Source organism: Rhinatrema bivittatum, chromosome 9, assembly GCF_901001135.1.
Source record: "Rhinatrema bivittatum chromosome 9, aRhiBiv1.1, whole genome shotgun sequence".
Taxonomy (NCBI): Eukaryota; Metazoa; Chordata; class Amphibia; order Gymnophiona; family Rhinatrematidae; genus Rhinatrema; species Rhinatrema bivittatum.
This window is the reverse complement of record NC_042623.1, coordinates 9,702,222-9,723,515: the sequence shown is the minus strand read 5'-3', so window position 1 is coordinate 9,723,515 and position 21,294 is coordinate 9,702,222. Positions and strand designations below refer to the sequence as shown.

General features: G+C 44.2%; 1 protein-coding gene across 8 annotated transcripts in view; it reads right to left on the bottom strand.

The window, feature by feature from the left end:
- FRMD4A (FERM domain containing 4A) overlaps positions 1-21,294 on the bottom strand; it is a 461,080-nt gene that overhangs the window by 165,131 nt on the left and 274,655 nt on the right. For all 8 annotated transcript variants that reach the window (XM_029617199.1, XM_029617198.1, XM_029617203.1 and 5 more), the window contains 2 exons: positions 10,026-10,118; positions 3,439-3,523 (listed from right to left, as the gene is read on the bottom strand). In XM_029617199.1, coding sequence (XP_029473059.1) covers positions 3,439-3,523; positions 10,026-10,118 — 178 coding nt within the window. The remainder of the gene's footprint in view (positions 1-3,438; positions 3,524-10,025; positions 10,119-21,294) is intronic.

Below are 21,294 nucleotides of genomic sequence, written 5' to 3'. Positions count from 1 at the left end.
ACCTCAAGTGAGAGAAAATATTTTTTAAGTCACCAGACCTCATAAACCGGCATACTTAGTAATGCTAAATTAGCATGAAGTGTATTTGCCCACGTTTATAATCATAGGTCATAGTTATATAAATTTTTGTGCTTTCGTGAAAAAATGAAAATAGTGATACAAAACTTTTTGCTTATTCTTTTTCAAGTCACATTGACGAAAACTTAGCTTAAGTGAAGAAACGCCATGTTCTTCAGATGAGGCTAGCATGGAAAAAGCCAGACACCTGATCCGTGTTTCGGCTCATGCCTTCGTCGGGGGCCGAATTAGCTGTCAGTGCAAAAAACCATGATTAATACCAATGATTCAACCCAAAAAATCAATACTTAACAGTAGCTGCCTTGAGCTGCCTTGAGCTGCCTTGAGCTCAGTAGCTGTTAAGTATTGATTTTTTGGGTTGAATCATTGGTATTAATCATGGTTTTTTGCACTGACAGCTAATTCGGCCCCCGACGAAGGCATGAGCCGAAACACGGATCCAGTGTCTGGCTTTTTCCATGCTAGCCTCATCTGAAGAACATGGCGTTTCTTCACTTAAGCTAAGTTTTCGTCAATGTGACTTGAAAAAGAATAAGCAAAAAGTTTTGTATCACTATTTTCATTTTTTCACGAAAGCACAAAAATTTATATAACTATGACCTATGATTATAAACGTGGGCAAATACACTTCATGCTAATTTAGCATTACTAAGTATGCCGGTTTATGAGGTCTGGTGACTTAAAAAATATTTTCTCTCACTTGAGGTGATTTTACAAATTCTGGTTGAAAAAATTGTGATGCTACAGCAGCTTTTTGAGAGATCTACATTTTGCTGTTATCACTGCATATAATTTTTGTAGAGAGTCTTTTTGGTACATTACTTGCATTAGTGTCAGGCCTTCATAGATTCTATTTATCAACATCTCCTTCAGCTGTCCGTGCTGTATTCATGTTTTACATGCATTAGTGTCATGCCTTCATAGATTCTATTTATCCACATCTCCTTCAGCTGTCCATGCTGTATTCATGTTTTACATGCATTAGTATCCACTTATTATATGACAGAAGGTGGACTAAGATTTTTAGAGAGAGATGTATTGGTCACCGAACACTCAAATAACCATACCAACACTTATCCACATATGCACAACGTTTCAAGACGCCGCTCCCAGAAAACTTATATGACTTTATATCATGACTGTCATACTAGGCCTCATCGTTTAAGCTCACGCTATTTGGACTCAGCCTTATTTATAATCATAGGTCATTTTAGTTGTACAGTCCCAATGAACTTGATTTTTTGATCAAATTTTTTTATGCAATTAAAATTCAGCTGTAATATTTAACTGTTAATACTTCAAGCTCTAATATTCATATCTATTTCACGTTCACGAGCTCCAGTGACCTTAGCATAATACTATTTAAGTGGGTTCCGGTAGGGTTCCGGAAATCAACAATTTGAAGGGCAGAGAAAACGCTGGGTTGCCATTTTCGTAAAATTTCTGCTAAAATCATGTGAGTACAGAGAATAACTGTTGCCCATTATGAATGTATTAGTGTGTGATTATGTGGCATTACCACTGTGATAATGTTTTTTTTAGACGCAGAATGATTCACCCTTGAAAAAGGACTGGCACAATGCATCAGCCCCGTGTCGGGTTACCAGTTTCTTGTCAAACAATGCAAGACCATCACGGATAGAGCAGCTTGAAACATTAAAAGCTAAGTACTACATTTGATTTTTCTTCTGCACAAAATACCTGCTCAGTATTACCAGCTTTTCGTTAAAGTAACGTGAAATGGATATGAATATTAGAGCTTGAAGTATTAACAGTTAAATATTACACCTGAATTTTAATTGCATAAAAAATTTGCTCAAAAAATCAAGTTCATTGGGACTGTACAACTAAAATGACCTATGATTATAAATAAGGCTGAGTCCAAATAGCGTGAGCTTAAACGATGAGGCCTAGTATGATGGTCATGATATAAAGTCATATAGGTTTTCTGGGAACTGCGTCCTGAAACGATGTGCATATGTGGATAAGTGTTGCTTTATTTACATGCATTAGTGTCAGGCCTTCATAGATTTTATTTATCCACATCTCCTTCATGCTGTACTCATGTGTTGCATGTATTAGTGTCATGCCTTGATGGGGTTGTGTTTATACACATCTCTTTCAGCTGTCCATGTTGTATTCATGGGTTACATGCCTTAATGTCATGCCTTCATAGGGTTCTGTTTATACACATCTCCTTCAGCTATCCGTGCTGTACTCATGTGTTTCATGTATTAGTGTCATGCCTGCATGCGGTTCTGTTTATACACATCTCCTTCAGCTGTCCGTGCTGTATTCATGTGTTACATGTATTAATGTCATGCCTTGATGGGGTTCTGTTTATAGATATCTCTTTCAGCTGTCCGTGCTGTATTCATGTGTTTCATGTATTAGCGTCATGGCTCAATGGGGCTCTGTTTATACACATCTCCTTCAGCTATCCATGCTGTGTTCATGTGTTTCATGTATTAGTGTTATCCCTCGATGGAGTTCTGTTTATAGACACCTCCTTCAGCTATCTGTGCTGTGTTCATGTGTTGCATGTATTATTGTCATGCCTCGATGGGGTTCTGTTTATACACATCTCCTTCAGCTATCCATGCTGTGTTCATGTGTTTCATGTATTATTGTCATGCCTCGATGGAGTTCTGTTTATAGACACCTCCTTCAGCAATCCGTGCTGTGTTCATGTGTTGCATGTATTAGTGTCAAGCCTCGATGGGGTTCTGTTTATACACATCTCTTTCAGCTATCCGTGCTGTGTTCATGTGTTGCATGTATTATTGTCATGCCTTGTTGGGGTTCTGTTTATACACATCTCTTTCAGCTATCCGTGCTGTGTTCATGTGTTGCATGCATTATTGTCATGCCTTGATGGGGTTGTTTATACACATCTCCTTCAGCTATCCGTGCTGTGTTCATGTGTTGCATACATTAGTAGAGGGCTCACCAAACTTGTCCTGGGGATCCCCCCCTCCCCCCAACCAGTTGGGTTTTCAGGATATCCAGAATGAATATGCATGAGACAAGTTTGCATATCATGGAGACTCAGTGGATGCAAATTTCTCTGCTGCACATTGGTCATGGGCTGCCAGGACAGGCTGGGAAGCTCTGCATTAGTGCAGTATCTGCACAGCTGGAGGAGAGAGGGTGGGAGGGTTAGGGCTGCTACTGCATGGGATTTATCCCCCCCGCACTGCTGCTCAGATCCAGTCACGGAGGCCAAGGCAGCATGGACGGCGTGGAGAGGCCTGGAACCGGCAGCTCTGACACCTCGGAGGAAACACTCAGCACGGCACTCGCTGCTCCCACACACATCCCCCCCTCCCCCCGAGGAGTTCACACGGACACTGCGCTTACCTTGTAAATGCAGGACTTTGCGTTCAGGAAAAAGAGCTCTATGGTGGCGTTGTCCTTCAAGTAAGAAATGCTTTCTATGTAGAATCTGCAAGAGAGACAGAGTCACAAATGCAAATACTAATTACAGCACAGAGAAAGGCCACAGACGGGTGCCGGGACGTCTCCTCAGCGGCCGCGCATCCATCGTAGCTGCGGATGAGGCCCGGAGTGAGCGGGCCCCGGCATGATCCCAATGTCAGAATCGCCGGCAAGCTTGCTCTTCCCATCCTAAGAAGCTCTCGCAGGGCACCATTAATAGCACCCACTGCACACAGCGTTACCTAACGATTCCCGCTCTGCAAGGTAATAACCTGGGAGGCCATCGTGGCGGCTGAGTTAAGGCTGGAGGCCCTGAACGCTAATGACCTGGACTCTGTACGTGGAACGAGCCTGCCTCTTCCCTCTCGTTTCCCCCTAATTCTTCCGTCCCCAACCTTCCTGCCCACCAGAAACGGTCTCGGCGTGCGGCACGACGTCACCAGTTCCCCTGTGTCAGACCTGGGTAGGATTTCTGCAGGTCCCTGGGGAAACGGTGAAATGCGCGGGTGATGTTAACGAGGGTGCGTGGGAGGGGAGTCGGATTAGGAGGCGGACGACCGGCGGCTGCAATAAATGGTTCGGTTTAGAGGGCACCGGGCTGCCATGCACTGCAGCCTTCCTTACCAGGGCCAACGACCGGTTTCACCCATGGACTTCAAATCTGGATTTTAAGCCGGGCCACAATTCCACGCAAGAAATGGAATAAAACTTTGGCAGCGCTACTAGAGGCGTTTCTGTCTCGCTGTGCCGGGACACACGGACGTCACTCCGAAGCCTTTCCTGCAAACCTCATTTCCAGGCTCTGAAGGCTCAGTCTCAGGTGACAGGGACAGAGATGGGCAGGTGGGCAGCGGAATGGAGGAGATACCCTGCCCCCCCCTCCCGACCATCAGGGCCGACCTCTCCTCCTCTCCTATGCCCTGCTGCTCACATCTCCAGCTCACCCTCCCCCACTGACAGTCCTCGGTGACCCTCCCAGGGCGGCCACGCTGGATGTGGAATATGCAAGGGCCCCGACTGTGGGTCACCTTACGAACCCCAAAACGTGGAGCCACCATGGTAAGCACTTTCCCTTCTCTGCAATTTTCTAGGCTCGCTGAGGGTCCTGGGCTCAGCCCTCATAGAGGAGCTGAGCCATGGGCACTTCCTGACCTCTGACACTATCTGTCACCATTCTACTGCAGCACTAGAAGTGTGCAATGCTGTACATGTACACATGTCCCTGCTCCATAGAGCTTACTGTCCATGCAAGTCAGACAAGCAGGCCAAGCATGCCAAACTTAAGGAGAAAAGACAATCTGAAAGGGTGCACGGCATTCTTCCATCACTCGTTGCAGACGGAGCTGCTGCTTTAAGAGAAAGAGCGCTCGCTCGGCCAGCAAATGTGCTGCTGCTGCCTCACTTCTCCTCTGTTCTTAGATTGTGCCTGTATCTGCACATGGGAACACTAGAGGGCAGTGTGGCACTTCCAATGCCTTTTGTTCACCAGCATCAGAGGATAACAGAAACCTTAGCAGGAGCAGAAGCAAAGAAACACCGGGCTCCTCTGAATGGCTAGGGCAGGAGCTGCCTGCTACAGCTGTGTCAGCTTAGTGCAGCCTGGCGAAGTGGGATAAATGCCTACGCTTCCCGCCAGTGAACAGATACACCAGCATGCTTCCCACCAGTGAACAGAGAGACACGCACGCTTCCTGCCAGTGAACAGAGAGACACGTACGCTTCCCGCCAGTGAACAGATACACCAACATGCTTCTCACCAGTGAACAGAGAGACACGCACGCTTCCCGCCAGTGAACAGAGAGACACGTACGCTTCCCGCCAGTGAACAGATACACCAGCACGCTTCCCACCAGTGAACAGAGAGACACGCACGCTTCCCGCCAGTGAACAGAGAAACACGTACGCTTCCCGCCAGTGAACAGATACACCAACATGCTTCTCACCAGTGAACAGAGAGACACGCACGCTTCCCGCCAGTGAACAGAGAGACACGTACGCTTCCCGCCAGTGAACAGATACACCAACATGCTTCTCACCAGTGAAAGAGAGACACACACGCTTCTCACCAGTGAACAGAGAGACACGCACGCTTCCCACCAGTGAAAGAGAGATACACGCACGCTTCCAGCCAATGAACAGATACACCAGCATGCTTCTCACCAGTGAAAGAGACACGCACGCTTCCCGCCAGTGAACAGATACACCAACATGCTTCTCACCAGTGAAAGAGACACGCACGCTTCCCGCCAGTGAACAGAGAGACACGCACGCTTCCCACCAGTGAACAGATACACCAGCATGCTTCCAGCCACTGAACAGAGAGAAACGCACGCTTCCCGCCAGTGAACAGAGAGACACAAACGCTTCCCGCCAGTGAACAGAGAGACACGCACGCTTTCCGCCAGTGAACGGAGACAAAGAGATTCTCTTACCACCAGTTAACAAACACACAGGCATGCTTCCAACCAGTGAATAGAGAGACACGCACTTTTTCCGCCAGTGAACAAATACAACAGCATGCTTCCTGCCAGTGAACAGATACACCAGCATACTTCCCGCCAGTGAAAGAGAGAGACACGCACGCTTCCCACCAGTGAAAGAGAGAGACAAGCACGCTTCCCACCAGTGAAAGAGAGAGACAAACACGCTTCGCACCAGTGAACAGAGAGACACGCACGCTTCCCACCAGTGAACAGATACACCAGCATGCTTCTCACCAGTGAAAGAGAGACACGCATGCTTCCAGACAGTGAACAGAGAGACATGAACGCTTCCCACCAGTGAAGAGAGACACGCACGCTTCCCGCCAGTGAACAGAGAGACTAGCACGCTTCCAGCTAGTGAACAGAGAGAGACGCATGCTTCCCACCAGTGAACAGATACACCAGCATGCTTCTCGCCAGTGAAAGAGAGACACGCACGCTTCCAGCCAGTGAACACATACACCAGCACGCTTCTCACCAGTGAAAGAGAGACACGCACGCTTCCAGCCAGTGAACACATACACCAGCACACTTCTCACCAGTGAAAAAGAGACACGCACGCTTCCAGCCAGTGAACACATACACCAGCACGCTTCTCACCAGTGAGAGACACGCACGCTTCCCACCAGTAAACAAAGAGACACGTATGCTTCCAGCCAGTAAACAGATACTCCAGCACGCTTCCAGCCAGTGAACAGAGACACGCACGCTTCCCGCCAGTGAACAGAGAGACATTAATGCTTCCCACCAGTGAACAGAGACACGTGTACGCTTTCCACCAGTGAAGACAGCCACGTGCACACTTCCTGCCAGTGAACAGAGACACGTGTATGCTTTCAACCAGTGAATGGTGACACGCAGTGAAGACACATGCATGCTATCCGCCAGTGAACAGAGAACCACGGACACACTGTCCACCAGCTAACGGAGACATGGGTACACTTCCTGCCAGTGAAAAGAGAAAGGTGTACGCTTTTCACTAGTGAATGCATGGAAATGGTGAAACGTGCTCCCTGAGTGTGTGGTGAAACTCGGAGCGCATCACGCCATGCCTCTCACACTTAGTGAATGCATGGAAATGGTGAAACGTGCTCCCTGAGTGTGTGGTGAAGCTCGGAGAGCATCACGCCCTGCCTCTCACACTTAGTGAATGCATGGAAATGGTGAAACGTGCTCCCTGAGTGTGTGGTGAAACTCGGAGAGCATCACGCCCTGCCTCTCACACTTAGTGAATGCATGGAAATGGTGAAACGTGCTCCCTGAGTGTGTGGTGAAGCTCGGAGCGCATCACGCCCTGCCTCTCACACTTAGTGAATGCATGGAAATGGTGAAACGTGCTCCCTGAGTGTGTGGTGAAGCTCGGAGCGCATCACGCCCTGCCTCTCACACTTAGTGAATGCATGGAAATGGTGAAACGTGCTCCCTGAGTGTGTGGTGAAACTCGGAGCGCATTGCGCCCTGCCTCTCACACTTAGTGAATGCATGGAAATGGTGAAACGTGCTCCCTGAGTGTGTGGTGAAACTCGGAGCGCATTGCGCCCTGCCTCTCACACTTAGTGAATGCATGGAAATGGTGAAACGTGCTCCCTGAGTGTGTGGTGAAGCTCGGAGCGCATCACGCCCTGCCTCTCACACTTTCTGTGATGCTGTCACTTTTATTCCTGCAAGGCATTAAGTCCATCTCCTGACAAATCCTGCTAAACAAAGGAAAAGCAGGATTAAAAAGATCCGTTTAATTCTGCTGGATTTAGTGCTAATGGGATTTAGCAGGAAGTCACAGAGAAACTGCAAGCTTCAACCTCCTTGCCAGGGACGTCCTCAGAGTTCAGGTTCAGGCCCTTAATCTGTAATTTCACGCCGCTGCCTCTTCTGATGCTGAAGCCTTTAGCAGCGTGAAAGTCGGCCCTCTTGGACCAGAGCATTTTGGGTAGAGCACTGGGTGCTGAAGCCTTTCAACGCCAGTAGTTAAGGACCAAGTGGTCCCTGCAGAGACTCAGCCAAAAAGCGCGGCTGATGACAGGAGCGCTCCTCCCCTTACACAGCCTAATTAACAAGGAGGGAGTAGCGGGAAGGTGCTTAATGAGTATTTGAGAGGTCGCCTCGGGCCGCACCAGCTGCACCATTTCAACATTTCTGGAGCCCTAAAACGGGTACTTCCCAACCTGCTTTAGCAGTCTGCAGGGAGGTCCTGTACATCGTCCCGTGAATAATCAAGTTAAGTAAAGACATACACAGCGACAGATCTACACAAGGCCGGACACTTCACACAGAAGAAAATGACACCCCCCCTGCGCAGGACCGCGAATGTCCCCTCCTGTAGGATGCTCAGCGGCAGACGGAGGCGGGGAGCGGGTAACCCAAGCTCGGAGGCGCCCGGGCCCAGTTCACAGGCACTGAAGACGGATCCAGGGGACTCTATCGAGATTGCAGCAGGGTGGGGCCTTGTGGAAGGATTTACTGCCAAAAGAGGGGACCTATGACCTCTGAATTATGGCAGTCGAGCTGGTCAGCTAACCCGGTCCTGGCCTTCTCCCCCGCCATCCCACTGCGACTGGGAAAAGGACAGGACCAGCATTTAGATGCCCAAGTGAATTCTTGGGAGCCTATCAGGGCAGTGCCAGACGCGACGAGAAGTATTTTATCTTTTCCCTGTGATCAGCCCGTCTGAGCATTTACCTGAAGCTCAACGTATTCGTCTTCTCCGCACCCACCAACCAGGGGCTCTGCTTACTAAAGGTTTCCCCCCCCTCTGCGTCAGCGCTCAGTAAAGTGATGAGCAGGACTGCGGTGGCGGAGGCGGGCACAGCACCGCGGGGATTTCTATTAAATACTTATTCTAGCGGAATTAGCTTGTCAAAGGGGGCATCCTCGCTGTCATTACACCCGCGCTGTACCGGGGGTCCCGACACTGCCTGCGAACGCACAAGACACGAGCAAGAATTAAAAAGCCGAACGTCCGAGGAGAGAAGAGTGCGATGCAAAATTCAGGGACTACAGCAGGGTCACTGAGGGGGGGGGGGGGGGGTGGAAAGAAAGCGATGCCACCGGGCCTGGAAGAGGCCGCCCTGCCATGGACCTTCCTGCTGCACACGGGAAGGCGGGGAATCCCTTTCCAACGTCCGCACATCGCTCTAGTGACCCCTACACCCCAGGGTCCCGCTTGCCACGGGACAGAGAGCCTGTCTGACGTGCAGACGCCCTCCAAGGATTCCTGCGGCCCCACAGCACATTATGTAAATAATAATTACTCTGTGGCGTAATCACTTCCCCGTAGCAGCCCCTGTAAGCCAGGACAGGAAGGGGGGGGGGTTCCTTACGCTAACACCTGCTGCAGGGTCCTTCAGCCATCCTGCTTCCCATAGCTCCACAGTCTCTCTGACGCTCGCTGGGCAGCAGGAACAGAGGCCCTGGATCCGCTCCAGGCAGAGCTGCACCCGCCCTCTGGAGGTGGCGAGGAGATGAAATCCCACCCCCGGGCTGCTCGCAACAGGTCTGCGGCCCTGACTCTCTGTCCCGATACCCGGGCACAGTGCAGGAGAGGACAGCAAGGGGCAGGGAGCGCTCAGTGGCGCGACTGGGGCTGGCCGGGACGCGGGCAGGTGAAAGGAGCTCTGCTGACACAGCAAACCCCAGGGGCCTGGCCTGCTCTACCCTCCCCAGGGAACACATGGCCTTCTCCTCGTCTTTCAAATATACAACTCTTCAAAAAAAAAAAGCCTGTTTCAGTCAAGGAGGAGAAGATCTCAGCTTCTGGAGAGCAGGGGGGATCCCGGGGTCCCCCTTCCAGTAAATGCAGACAAAGCGCAGAGTCACGCGAGGCCAAACCTTTCTTGGTAAGGAGAGCACGAGAGGAGGGATTCGCTCTCTTGCTAAGCTGGAGGCGTAAATGAAATGCAAAACCCTGGCGGGGAGGAAGGGCTGCGTCCCATCAACGGCCGGCGAGCAGCCGGAGAAATGCATTAAAAGAAAGCTGAAACCCTCCCCCCGGGGGCCCTCAAAGCCGAAGGCCGAGCAGCTGTTACCTACCTGACACAAAAATATAAAACGATGGGGCCAGACTTTTTGGGGAAGTCATGTTCTAGCACCCTCCGGTCCAGCTGGAGCCAATTCAGGTGACCGCTGTTGGAAAAAAGAGAGAGAGAGAGAGAGAGAGAGCAGTTAGTTTAGATTTGCTTCTGGTTCTCTGCTGCAAACCGCTGGACGCCAGCATCCTTTGCCGAAATCTGCAGTCACGGTGCAGAGGTGAATGCGATCTGACACTCGCTAGCTGCATTTGTCTGCCTGAGGTGGGGGGATTAGAATCCGCATCCTCTGGCAGGGGAAAAACCAGGTTTATCGCTGGAAAGTGGTTAAAGTGACTGGTTGGGTTAATTCGGGCTTTTTTTGGACTGAAATAACTGTAGCTTTTCAACCAGGAGTTTGCTGGTCTTAATCACATCTAGGATCCAATTTTCTAGTGCTCGGTTGTGAACTGGAATTCTCTTGTGCCTAAATCTGCACTCGGTACCTGCAGAAGGACAAACAGATACAGAAAAGGCCTTGTCTGCAACCGAGCACCGGTTCCAAATGGACAGATAGGTGGCCAGCGGCCTGGTCCGTCAGCAAGCACAGCTCGGTATCAAGGCTATCCTGATATCTGTAGTGCAACATGCTCTGCACTGCCCGATCACGGGCACATTTACCACTGCCACACTTTGTAACACCACCAGCAGAAACATCTGAGCGTGCAAATAAGTGAAAGGCAGAAATCATTTCACCGGTGCCTGCTTCCCCTCCCATGTGTCAGGATCACAGCAAACAGGAAACAGATTCCAAGAAACTCAGAACCCGAGCCACGGACTGTGGGGCAGAGTTTGCGCAGTTGTGATTATTTTGACCCAGCGAGAGCAGAAACCACCTTTAAAGAGACATTTCGGTTCAGCTGACCCAAAGGACTGGTCAAGCTGACAGTGTGCCCCCTCCCTCCCCCCGGCACAAGATGCCAAGGACGGTCGCACAGCAACGCACGTCCTCCCCAATCTCCCACGTGCCCCCCCCCGGGGACACGGAAATACCGAGAGCACCTGAACGTAATCCCCTTCGGAGCACGGGAAAGCGGAATGAAGGAAGGCACTGCTGGGTGATCATCTCTGACCTGAAAGTTCGGTCTGCAGGCCGCAGGGAACGAGGATGCGCGCTTGACCTGAAGCCAACCCAGCGATGTCACCCCCAGACCGGTCGCAGGTACATCCCTCCTCCATTTATTTCATTTACAGTTCTCTTCTACCTTTTCTATCTGGGCAGCCAGGTCAGGCGAGAGGCCGCTGGCAGTGGTTTGCAATGGGGATACAGGTCAGACAGGTTACAACAGAGGGGCAGTGTCCTGCTCTCGACTGGGAACTGATTAAAACAAAGAGTAAGGCTAAAGAGCAAATATTAGTAAATAGTAAGGCTAAACAGTACATTTCCCAATGGAGAAAGGTGAACACTGGAGAGCCCCAGGGATCTGTTCTGGGACCACTGCTTTTTAATATATTTATAAATGACCTGGAAATGGGAACAAGAAGTGAGGTGATCACATTTGCCAATGACACAAAGTTATTGAAAGTTGTTACATCACAAGAGGATTGTGAGAAATTACAAGAGGATCTTGGGAGACTGGGCCTGCAAATGAAATTTAATGTGGACAAGTGCAAAGTGATGCACTTAGGGAAGAGAAACCCAAATTATAGCTACAAAATGCAAGGTTCCACATTAGGAGTCACCACTCAGGAAAAGGATCCAGGTGTCATCACTGAAAATGTTTGAAATCTTCTGCCCAGTGTAAAGCAGCAACAAAGAAAGCAAATAGGATGCTGGGGATTATTAGAAAAGGAATGGAGAATAAAACAGAGAATATCATAATGTCTCTGTATCACTCCATGGTGCATCCTCATCTTGTGTTCATATATCATACACAAACAGAATGCTGGGGATTATTAGGAAAGGAATGGAGAATAAAACAGAGAATATCATAATGTCTCTGTATCACTCCATGGTGCATCCTCATCTTGTGTTCATATATCATACACAAACAGAATGCTGGGGATTATTAGGAAAGGAATGGAGAATAAAACAGAGAATATCATAATGCCTCTGTATCACTCCATGGTGCATCCTCATCTTGTGTTCATTTATCATACACAAACAGAATGCTGGGGATTATTAGGAAAGCAATGGAGAATAAAACAGAGAATATCATAATGCCTCTGTATCACTCCATGGTGCATCCTCATCTTGTGTTCATATATCATACACAAACAGAATGCTGGGGATTATTAGGAAAGGAATGGAGAATAAAACAGAGAATATCATAATGCCTCTGTATCACTCCATGGTGCATCCTCATCTTGTGTTCATATATCATACACAAACAGAATGCTGGGGATTATTAGGAAAGGAATGGAGAATAAAACAGAGAATATCATAATGCCTCTGTATCACTCCATGGTGCATCCTCATCTTCTGTTCATATATCATACACAAACAGAATGCTGGGGATTATTAGGAAAGGAATGGAGAATAAAACAGAGAATATCATAATGTCTCTGTATCACTCCATGGTGCATCCTCATCTTGTGTTCATATATCATACACAAACAGAATGCTGGGGATTATTAGGAAAGGAATGGAGAATAAAACAGAGAATATCATAATGTCTCTGTATCACTCCATGGTGCATCCTCATCTTGTGTTCATATATCATACACAAACAGAATGCTGGGGATTATTAGGAAAGGAATGGAGAATAAAACAGAGAATATCATAATGTCTCTGTATCACTCCATGGTGCGACCTCATCTTGTGTTCATATATCATACACAAACAGAATGCTGGGGATTATTAGGAAAGGACTGGAGAATAAAACAGAATATCCTAATGCCTCTGTATCACTCCATGGTGTGACCTCATCTTGTGTTCATATATCATACACAAACAGAATGCTGGGGATTATTAGGAAAGGACTGGAGAATAAAACAGAATATCCTAATGCCTCTGTATCACTCCATGGTGCATCCTCATCTTGTGTTCATATATCATACACAAACAGAATGCTGGGGATTATTAGGAAAGGAATGGAGAATAAAACAGAGAATATCATAATGTCTTTGTATCACTCCATGGTGCATCCTCATCTTGTGTTCATATATCATACACAAACAGAATGCTGGGGATTATTAGGAAAGGAATGGAGAATAAAACAGAGAATATCATAATGCCTCTGTATCACTCCATGGTGCATCCTCATCTTGTGTTCATATATCATACACAAACAGAATGCTGGGGATTATTAGGAAAGGAACGGAGAATAAAACAGAGAATATCATAATGCCTCTGTATCACTCCATGGTGCATCCTCATCTTGTGTTCATATATCATACACAAACAGAATGCTGGGGATTATTAGGAAAGGAATGGAGAATAAAACAGAGAATATCATAATGCCTCTGTATCACTCCATGGTGCATACCTCATCTTGGGTTCATATTTCATACACAAACAGAATGCTGGGGATTATTAGGAAAGGAATGGAGAATAAAACAGAGAATATCATAATGTCTCTGTATCACTCCATGGTGCATCCTCATCTTGTGTTCATATATCATACACAAACAGAATGCTGGGGATTATTAGGGAAGGAATGGAGAATAAAACAGAGAATATCATAATGCCTCTGTATCACTCCATGGTGCATCCTCATCTTGTGTTCATATATCATACACAAACAGAATGCTGGGGATTATTAGGAAAGGAATGGAGAATAAAACAGAGAATATCATAATGTCTCTGTATCACTCCATGGTGCGACCTCATCTTGTGTTCATATATCATACACAAACAGAATGCTGGGGATTATTAGGAAAGGAATGGAGAATAAAACAGAGAATATCATAATGCCTCTGTATCACTCCATGGTGCATACCTCATCTTGTGTTCATATATCATACACAAACAGAATGCTGGGGATTATTAGGAAAGGAATGGAGAATAAAACAGAGAATATCATAATGTCTCTGTATCACTCCATGGTGCATCCTCATCTTGTGTTCATATATCATACACAAACAGAATGCTGGGGATTATTAGGGAAGGAATGGAGAATAAAACAGAGAATATCATAATGCCTCTGTATCACTCCATGGTGCATCCTCATCTTGTGTTCATATATCATACACAAACAGAATGCTGGGGATTATTAGGAAAGGAATGGAGAATAAAACAGAGAATATCATAATGTCTCTGTATCACTCCATGGTGCATCCTCATCTTGTGTTCATATATCATACACAAACAGAATGCTGGGGATTATTAGGGAAGGAATGGAGAATAAAACAGAGAATATCATAATGTCTCTGTATCACTCCATGGTGCGACCTCATCTTGTGTTCATATATCATACACAAACAGAATGCTGGGGATTATTAGGAAAGGAACGGAGAATAAAACAGAGAATATCATAATGCCTCTGTATCACTCCATGGTGCATCCTCATCTTGTGTTCATATATCATACACAAACAGAATGCTGGGGATTATTAGGAAAGGAATGGAGAATAAAACAGAGAATATCATAATGCCTCTGTATCACTCCATGGTGCATACCTCATCTTGGGTTCATATATCATACACAAACAGAATGCTGGGGATTATTAGGAAAGGAATGGAGAATAAAACAGAGAATATCATAATGTCTCTGTATCACTCCATGGTGCATCCTCATCTTGTGTTCATATATCATACACAAACAGAATGCTGGGGATTATTAGGAAAGGAATGGAGAATAAAACAGAGAATATCATAATGTCTCTGTGTCACTCCATGGTGCATCCTCATCTTGTGTTCATATATCATACACAAACAGAATGCTGGGGATTATTAGGAAAGGAATGGAGAATAAAACAGAGAATATCATAATGCCTCTGTATCACTCCATGGTGCATCCTCATCTTGTGTTCATATATCATACACAAACAGAATGCTGGGAATTATTAGGAAAGGAATGGAGAATAAAACAGAGAATATCATAATGCCTCTGTATCACTCCATGGTGCATCCTCATCTTGTGTTCATATATCATACACACACAGAATGCTGGGGATTATTAGGAAAGGAATGGAGAATAAAACAGAGAATATCATAATGTCTCTGTATCACTCCATGGTGCATCCTCATCTTGTGTTCATATATCATACACAAACAGAATGCTAGGGATTCTCAGGAAAGGAATGGAGAATAAAACAGAGAATATCATAATGCCTCTGTATCACTCCATGGTGCGACCTCATCTTGTGTTCATATATCATACACAAACAGAATGCTGGGGATTATTAGGGAAGGAATGGAGAATAAAACAGAGAATATCATAATGCCTCTGTATCACTCCATGGTGCATCCTCATCTTGTGTTCATATATCATACACAAACAGAATGCTGGGGATTATTAGGAAAGGAATGGAGAATAAAACAGAGAATATCATAATGTCTCTGTATCACTCCATGGTGCATCCTCATCTTGTGTTCATATATCATACACAAACAGAATGCTGGGGATTATTAGGAAAGGAATGGAGAATAAAACAGAGAATATCATAATGCCTCTGTATCACTCCATGGTGCAGCCTCATCTTGTGTTCATATATCATACACACACAGAATGCTGGGGATTATTAGGAAAGGAATGGAGAATAAAACAGAGAATATCATAATGCCTCTGTATCACTCCATGGTGCAGCCTCATCTTGTGTTCATATATCATACACACACAGAATGCTGGGGATTATTAGGAAAGGAAAGGAGAATAAAACAGAGAATATCATAATGCCTCTGTATCACTCCATGGTGCATCCTCATCTTGTGTTCATATATCATACACAAACAGAATGCTGGGGATTATTAGGAAAGGAATGGAGAATAAAACAGAGAATATCATAATGTCTCTGTATCACTCCATGGTGCATCCTCATCTTGTGTTCATATATCATACACACACAGAATGCTGGGGATTATTAGGAAAGGAATGGAGAATAAAACAGAGAATATCATAATGCCTCTGTATCACTCCATGGTGCATCCTCATCTTGTGTTCATATATCATACACAAACAGAATGCTGGGGATTATTAGGAAAGGAATGGAGAATAAAACAGAGAATATCATAATGCCTCTGTATCACTCCATGGTGCATCCTTATCTTGTGTTCATATATCATACACAAACAGAATGCTGGGGATTATTAGGAAAGGAATGGAGAATAAAACAGAGAATATCATAATGTCTCTGTATCACTCCATGGTGCATCCTCATCTTGTGTTCATATATCATACACACACAGAATGCTGGGGATTATTAGGAAAGGAATGGAGAATAAAACAGAGAATATCATAATGTCTCTGTATCACTCCATGGTGCATCCTCATCTTGTGTTCATATATCATACACAAACAGAATGCTGGGGATTATTAGGAAAGGAATGGAGAATAAAACAGAGAATATCATAATGCCTCTGTATCACTCCATGGTGCATCCTCATCTTGTGTTCATATATCATACACACACAGAATGCTGGGGATTATTAGGAAAGGAATGGAGAATAAAACAGAGAATATCATAATGTCTCTGTATCACTCCATGGTGCATCCTCATCTTGTGTTCATATATCATACACAAACAGAATGCTGGGGATTATTAGGAAAGGAATGGAGAATAAAACAGAGAATATCATAATGCCTCTGTATCACTCCATGGTGCATCCTCATCTTGTGTTCATATATCATACACAAACAGAATGCTGGGGATTATTAGGAAAGGAATGGAGAATAAAACAGAGAATATCATAATGCCTCTGTATCACTCCATGGTGCATCCTCATCTTGTGTTCATATATCATACACAAACAGAATGCTGGGGATTATTAGGAAAGGAATGGAGAATAAAACAGAGAATATCATAATGCCTCTGTATCACTCCATGGTGCATCCTCATCTTGTGTTCATATATCATACACAAACAGAATGCTGGGGATTATTAGGAAAGGAAAGGAGAATTAAACAGAGAATATCATAATGCCTCTGTATCACTCCATGGTGCATCCTCATCTTGTGTTCATATATCATACACAAAGAGAATGCTGGGGATTATTAGGAAAGGAATGGAGAATAAAACAGAGAATATCATAATGCCTCTGTATCACTCCATGGTGTGACCTCATCTTGTGTTCATATATCATACACACACAGAATGCTGGGGATTATTAGGAAAGGAATGGAGAATAAAACAGAGAATATCATAATGCCTCTGTATCAGTCCATGGTGTGACCTCATCTTGTGCTCATATATCATACACAAACAGAATGCTGGGGATTATTAGGAAAGGAATGGAGAATAAAACAGAGAATATCATAATGTCTCTGTATCACTCCATGGTGCATCCTCATCTTGTGTTCATATATCATACACAAACAGAATGCTGGGGAATATTAGGAAAGGAATGGAGAATAAAACAGAGAATATCATAATGTCTCTGTATCACTCCATGGTGCATCCTCATCTTGTGTTCATATATCATACACAAACAGAATGCTGGGGATTATTAGGAAAGGAATGGAGAATAAAACAGAGAATATCATAATGCCTCTGTATCACTCCATGGTGCATCCTCATCTTGTGTTCATATATCATACACAAAAAGAATGCTGGGGATTATTAGGAAAGGAATGGAGAATAAAACAGAGAATATCATAATGTCTCTGTATCACTCCATGGTGCATCCTCATCTTGTGTTCATATATCATACACAAACAGAATGCTGGGGATTATTAGGAAAGGAATGGAGAATAAAACAGAGAATATCATAATGCCTCTGTATCACTCCATGGTGCATCATCATCTTGTGTTCATATATCATACACAAACAGAATGCTGGGGATTATTAGGATAGGAATGGAGAATAAAACTGAGAATATCCTAATGCCTCTGTATCACTCCATGGTGCATCCTCATCTTGTGTTCATATATCATACACAAACAGAATGCTGGGGATTATTAGGGAAGGAATGGAGAATAAAACTGAGAATATCATAATGCCTCTGTATCACTCCATGGTGCATCCTCATCTTGTGTTCATATATCATACACAAACAGAATGCTGGGGATTATTAGGAAAGGAATGGAGAATAAAACAGAGAATATCATAATGCCTCTGTATCACTCCATGGTGCATCCTCATCTTGTGTTCATATATCATACACACACAGAATGCTGGGGATTATTAGGAAAGGAATGGAGAATAAAACAGAGAATATCATAATGCCTCTGTATCACTCCATGGTGCATCCTCATCTTGTGTTCATATATCATACACAAACAGAATGCTGGGGATTATTAGGAAAGGAATGGAGAATAAAACAGAGAATATCATAATGTCTCTGTATCACTCCATGGTGCATCCTCATCTTGTGTTCATATATCATACACAAACAGAATGCTGGGGATTATTAGGAAAGGAATGGAGAATAAAACAGAGAATATCATAATGTCTCTGTATCACTCCATGGTGCATCCTCATCTTGTGTTCATATATCATACACAAACAGAATGCTGGGGATTATTAGGAAAGGAATGGAGAATAAAACAGAGAATATCATAATGTCTCTGTATCACTCCATGGTGCATCCTCATCTTGTGTTCATATATCATACACAAACAGAATGCTGGGGATTATTAGGAAAGGAATGGAGAATAAAACAGAGAATATCATAATGCCTCTGTATCACTCCATGGTGCAACCTCATCTTGTGTTCATATATCATACACAAACAGAATGCTAGGGATTATTAGGAAAGGAATGGAGAATAAAACAGAGAATATCATAATGCCTCTGTATCACTCCATGGTGCATCCTCATCTTGTGTTCATATATCATACACAAACAGAATGCTGGGGATTATTAGGAAAGGAATGGAGAATAAAACAGAGAATATCATAATGCCTCTGTATCACTCCATGGTGCATCCTCATCTTGTGTTCATATATCATACACAAACAGAATGCTGGGGATTATTATGAAAGGAATGGAGAATAAAACAGAAAATATCATAATGTCTCTGTATCACTCCATGGTGCATCCTCATCTTGTGTTCATATATCATACACAAACAGAATGCTGGGGATTATTAGGAAAGGACTGGAGAATAAAACAGAGAATATCATAATGTCTCTGTATCACTCCATGGTGCATCCTCATCTTGTGTACATATATCATACACAAACAGAATGCTGGGGATTATTAGGATAGGAATGGAGAATAAAACAGAGAATATCATAATGTCTCTGTATCACTCCATGGTGCGACCTCATCTTGTGTTCATATATCATACACAAACAGAATGCTGGGGATTATTAGGAAAGGAATGGAGAATAAAACAGAAAATATCATAATGCCTCTGTATCACTCCATGGTGCATCATCATCTTGTGTTCATATATCATGCACAAACAGAATGCTGGGGATTATTAGGAAAGGAATGGAGAATAAAACAGAGAATATCATAATGCCTCTGTATCACTCCATGGTGCAACCTCATCTTGTGTTCATATATCATACACAAACAGAATGCTGGGGATTATTAGGATAGGAAAGGAGAATAAAACAGAGAATATCATAATGCCTCTGTATCACTCCATGGTGCATCCTCATCTTGTGTTCATATATCATACACAAACAGAATGCTGGGGATTATTAGGAAAGCAATGGAGAATAAAACAGAGAATATCCTAATGCCTCTGTATCACTCCATGGTGCGACCTCATCTTGTGTTCATATATCATACACAAACAGAATGCTGGGGATTATTAGGAAAGGAATGGAGAATAAAACAGAGAATATCATAATGTCTCTGTATCACTCCATGGTGCATCCTCATCTTGTGTTCATATATCATACACAAACAGAATGCTGGGGATTATTAGGAAGGGAATGGAGAATAAAACAGAGAATATCATAATGCCTCTGTATCACTCCATGGTGCATACCTCATCTTGGGTTCATATATCATACACAAACAGAATGCTGGGGATTATTAGGAAAGGAATGGAGAATAAAACAGAGAATATCATAATGTCTCTGTATCACTCCTTGGTGCATCCTCATCTTGTGTTCATATATCATACACAAACAGAATGCCAGGGGATTATTAGGAAAGGAATGGAGAATAAAACAGAGAATATCCTAATGTCTCTGTATCACTCCATGGTGCATCCTCATCTTGTGTTCATATATCATACACAAACAGAATGCTGGGGATTATTAGGAAAGGAACGGAGAATAAAACAGAGAATATCATAATGCCTCTGTATCACTCCATGGTGCATCCTCATCTTGTGTTCATATATCATACACAAACAGAATGCTGGGGATTATTAGGGAAGGAATGGAGAATAAAACAGAGAATATCATAATGTCCTCTGTATCACTCCATGGTGCATCCTCATCTTGTGTTCATATATCATACACAAACAGAATGCTGGGGATTATTAGGAAAGGAATGGAGAATAAAACAGAGAATATCATAATGCCTCTGTATCACTCCATGGTGCATCCTCATCTTGTGTTCATATATCATACACAAACAGAATGCTGGGGATTATTAGGAAAGGAATGGAGAATAAAACAGAGAATATCATAATGCCTCTGTATCACTCCATGGTGCATCCTCATCTTGTGTTCATATATCATACACAAACAGAATGCTGGGGATTATTAGGAAAGGAATGGAGAATAAAACAGAGAATATCATAATGCCTCTGTATCACTCCATGGTGCATCCTCATCTTGTGTTCATATATCATACACAAACAGAATGCCAGGGGATTATTAGGAAAGGAATGGAGAATAAAACTGAGAATATCATAATGCCTCTGTATCACTCCATGGTGCATCCTCATCTTGTGTTCATATATCATACACAAACAGAATGCTGGGGATTATTAGGAAAGGAATGGAGAATAAAACAGAGAATATCATAATGTCTCTGTATCACTCCATGGTGCATCCTCATCTTGTGTTCATATATCATACACAAACAGAATGCTGGGGATTATTAGGAAAGGAATGGAGAATAAAACAGAGAATATCATAATGCCTCTGTATCGCTCCATGGTGCATCCTCATCTTGCTGTTCATATATCATACACACACAGAATGCTGGGGATTATTAGGAAAGGAATGGAGAATAAAACAGAGAATATCATAATGCCTCTGTATCACTCCATGGTGCATTCC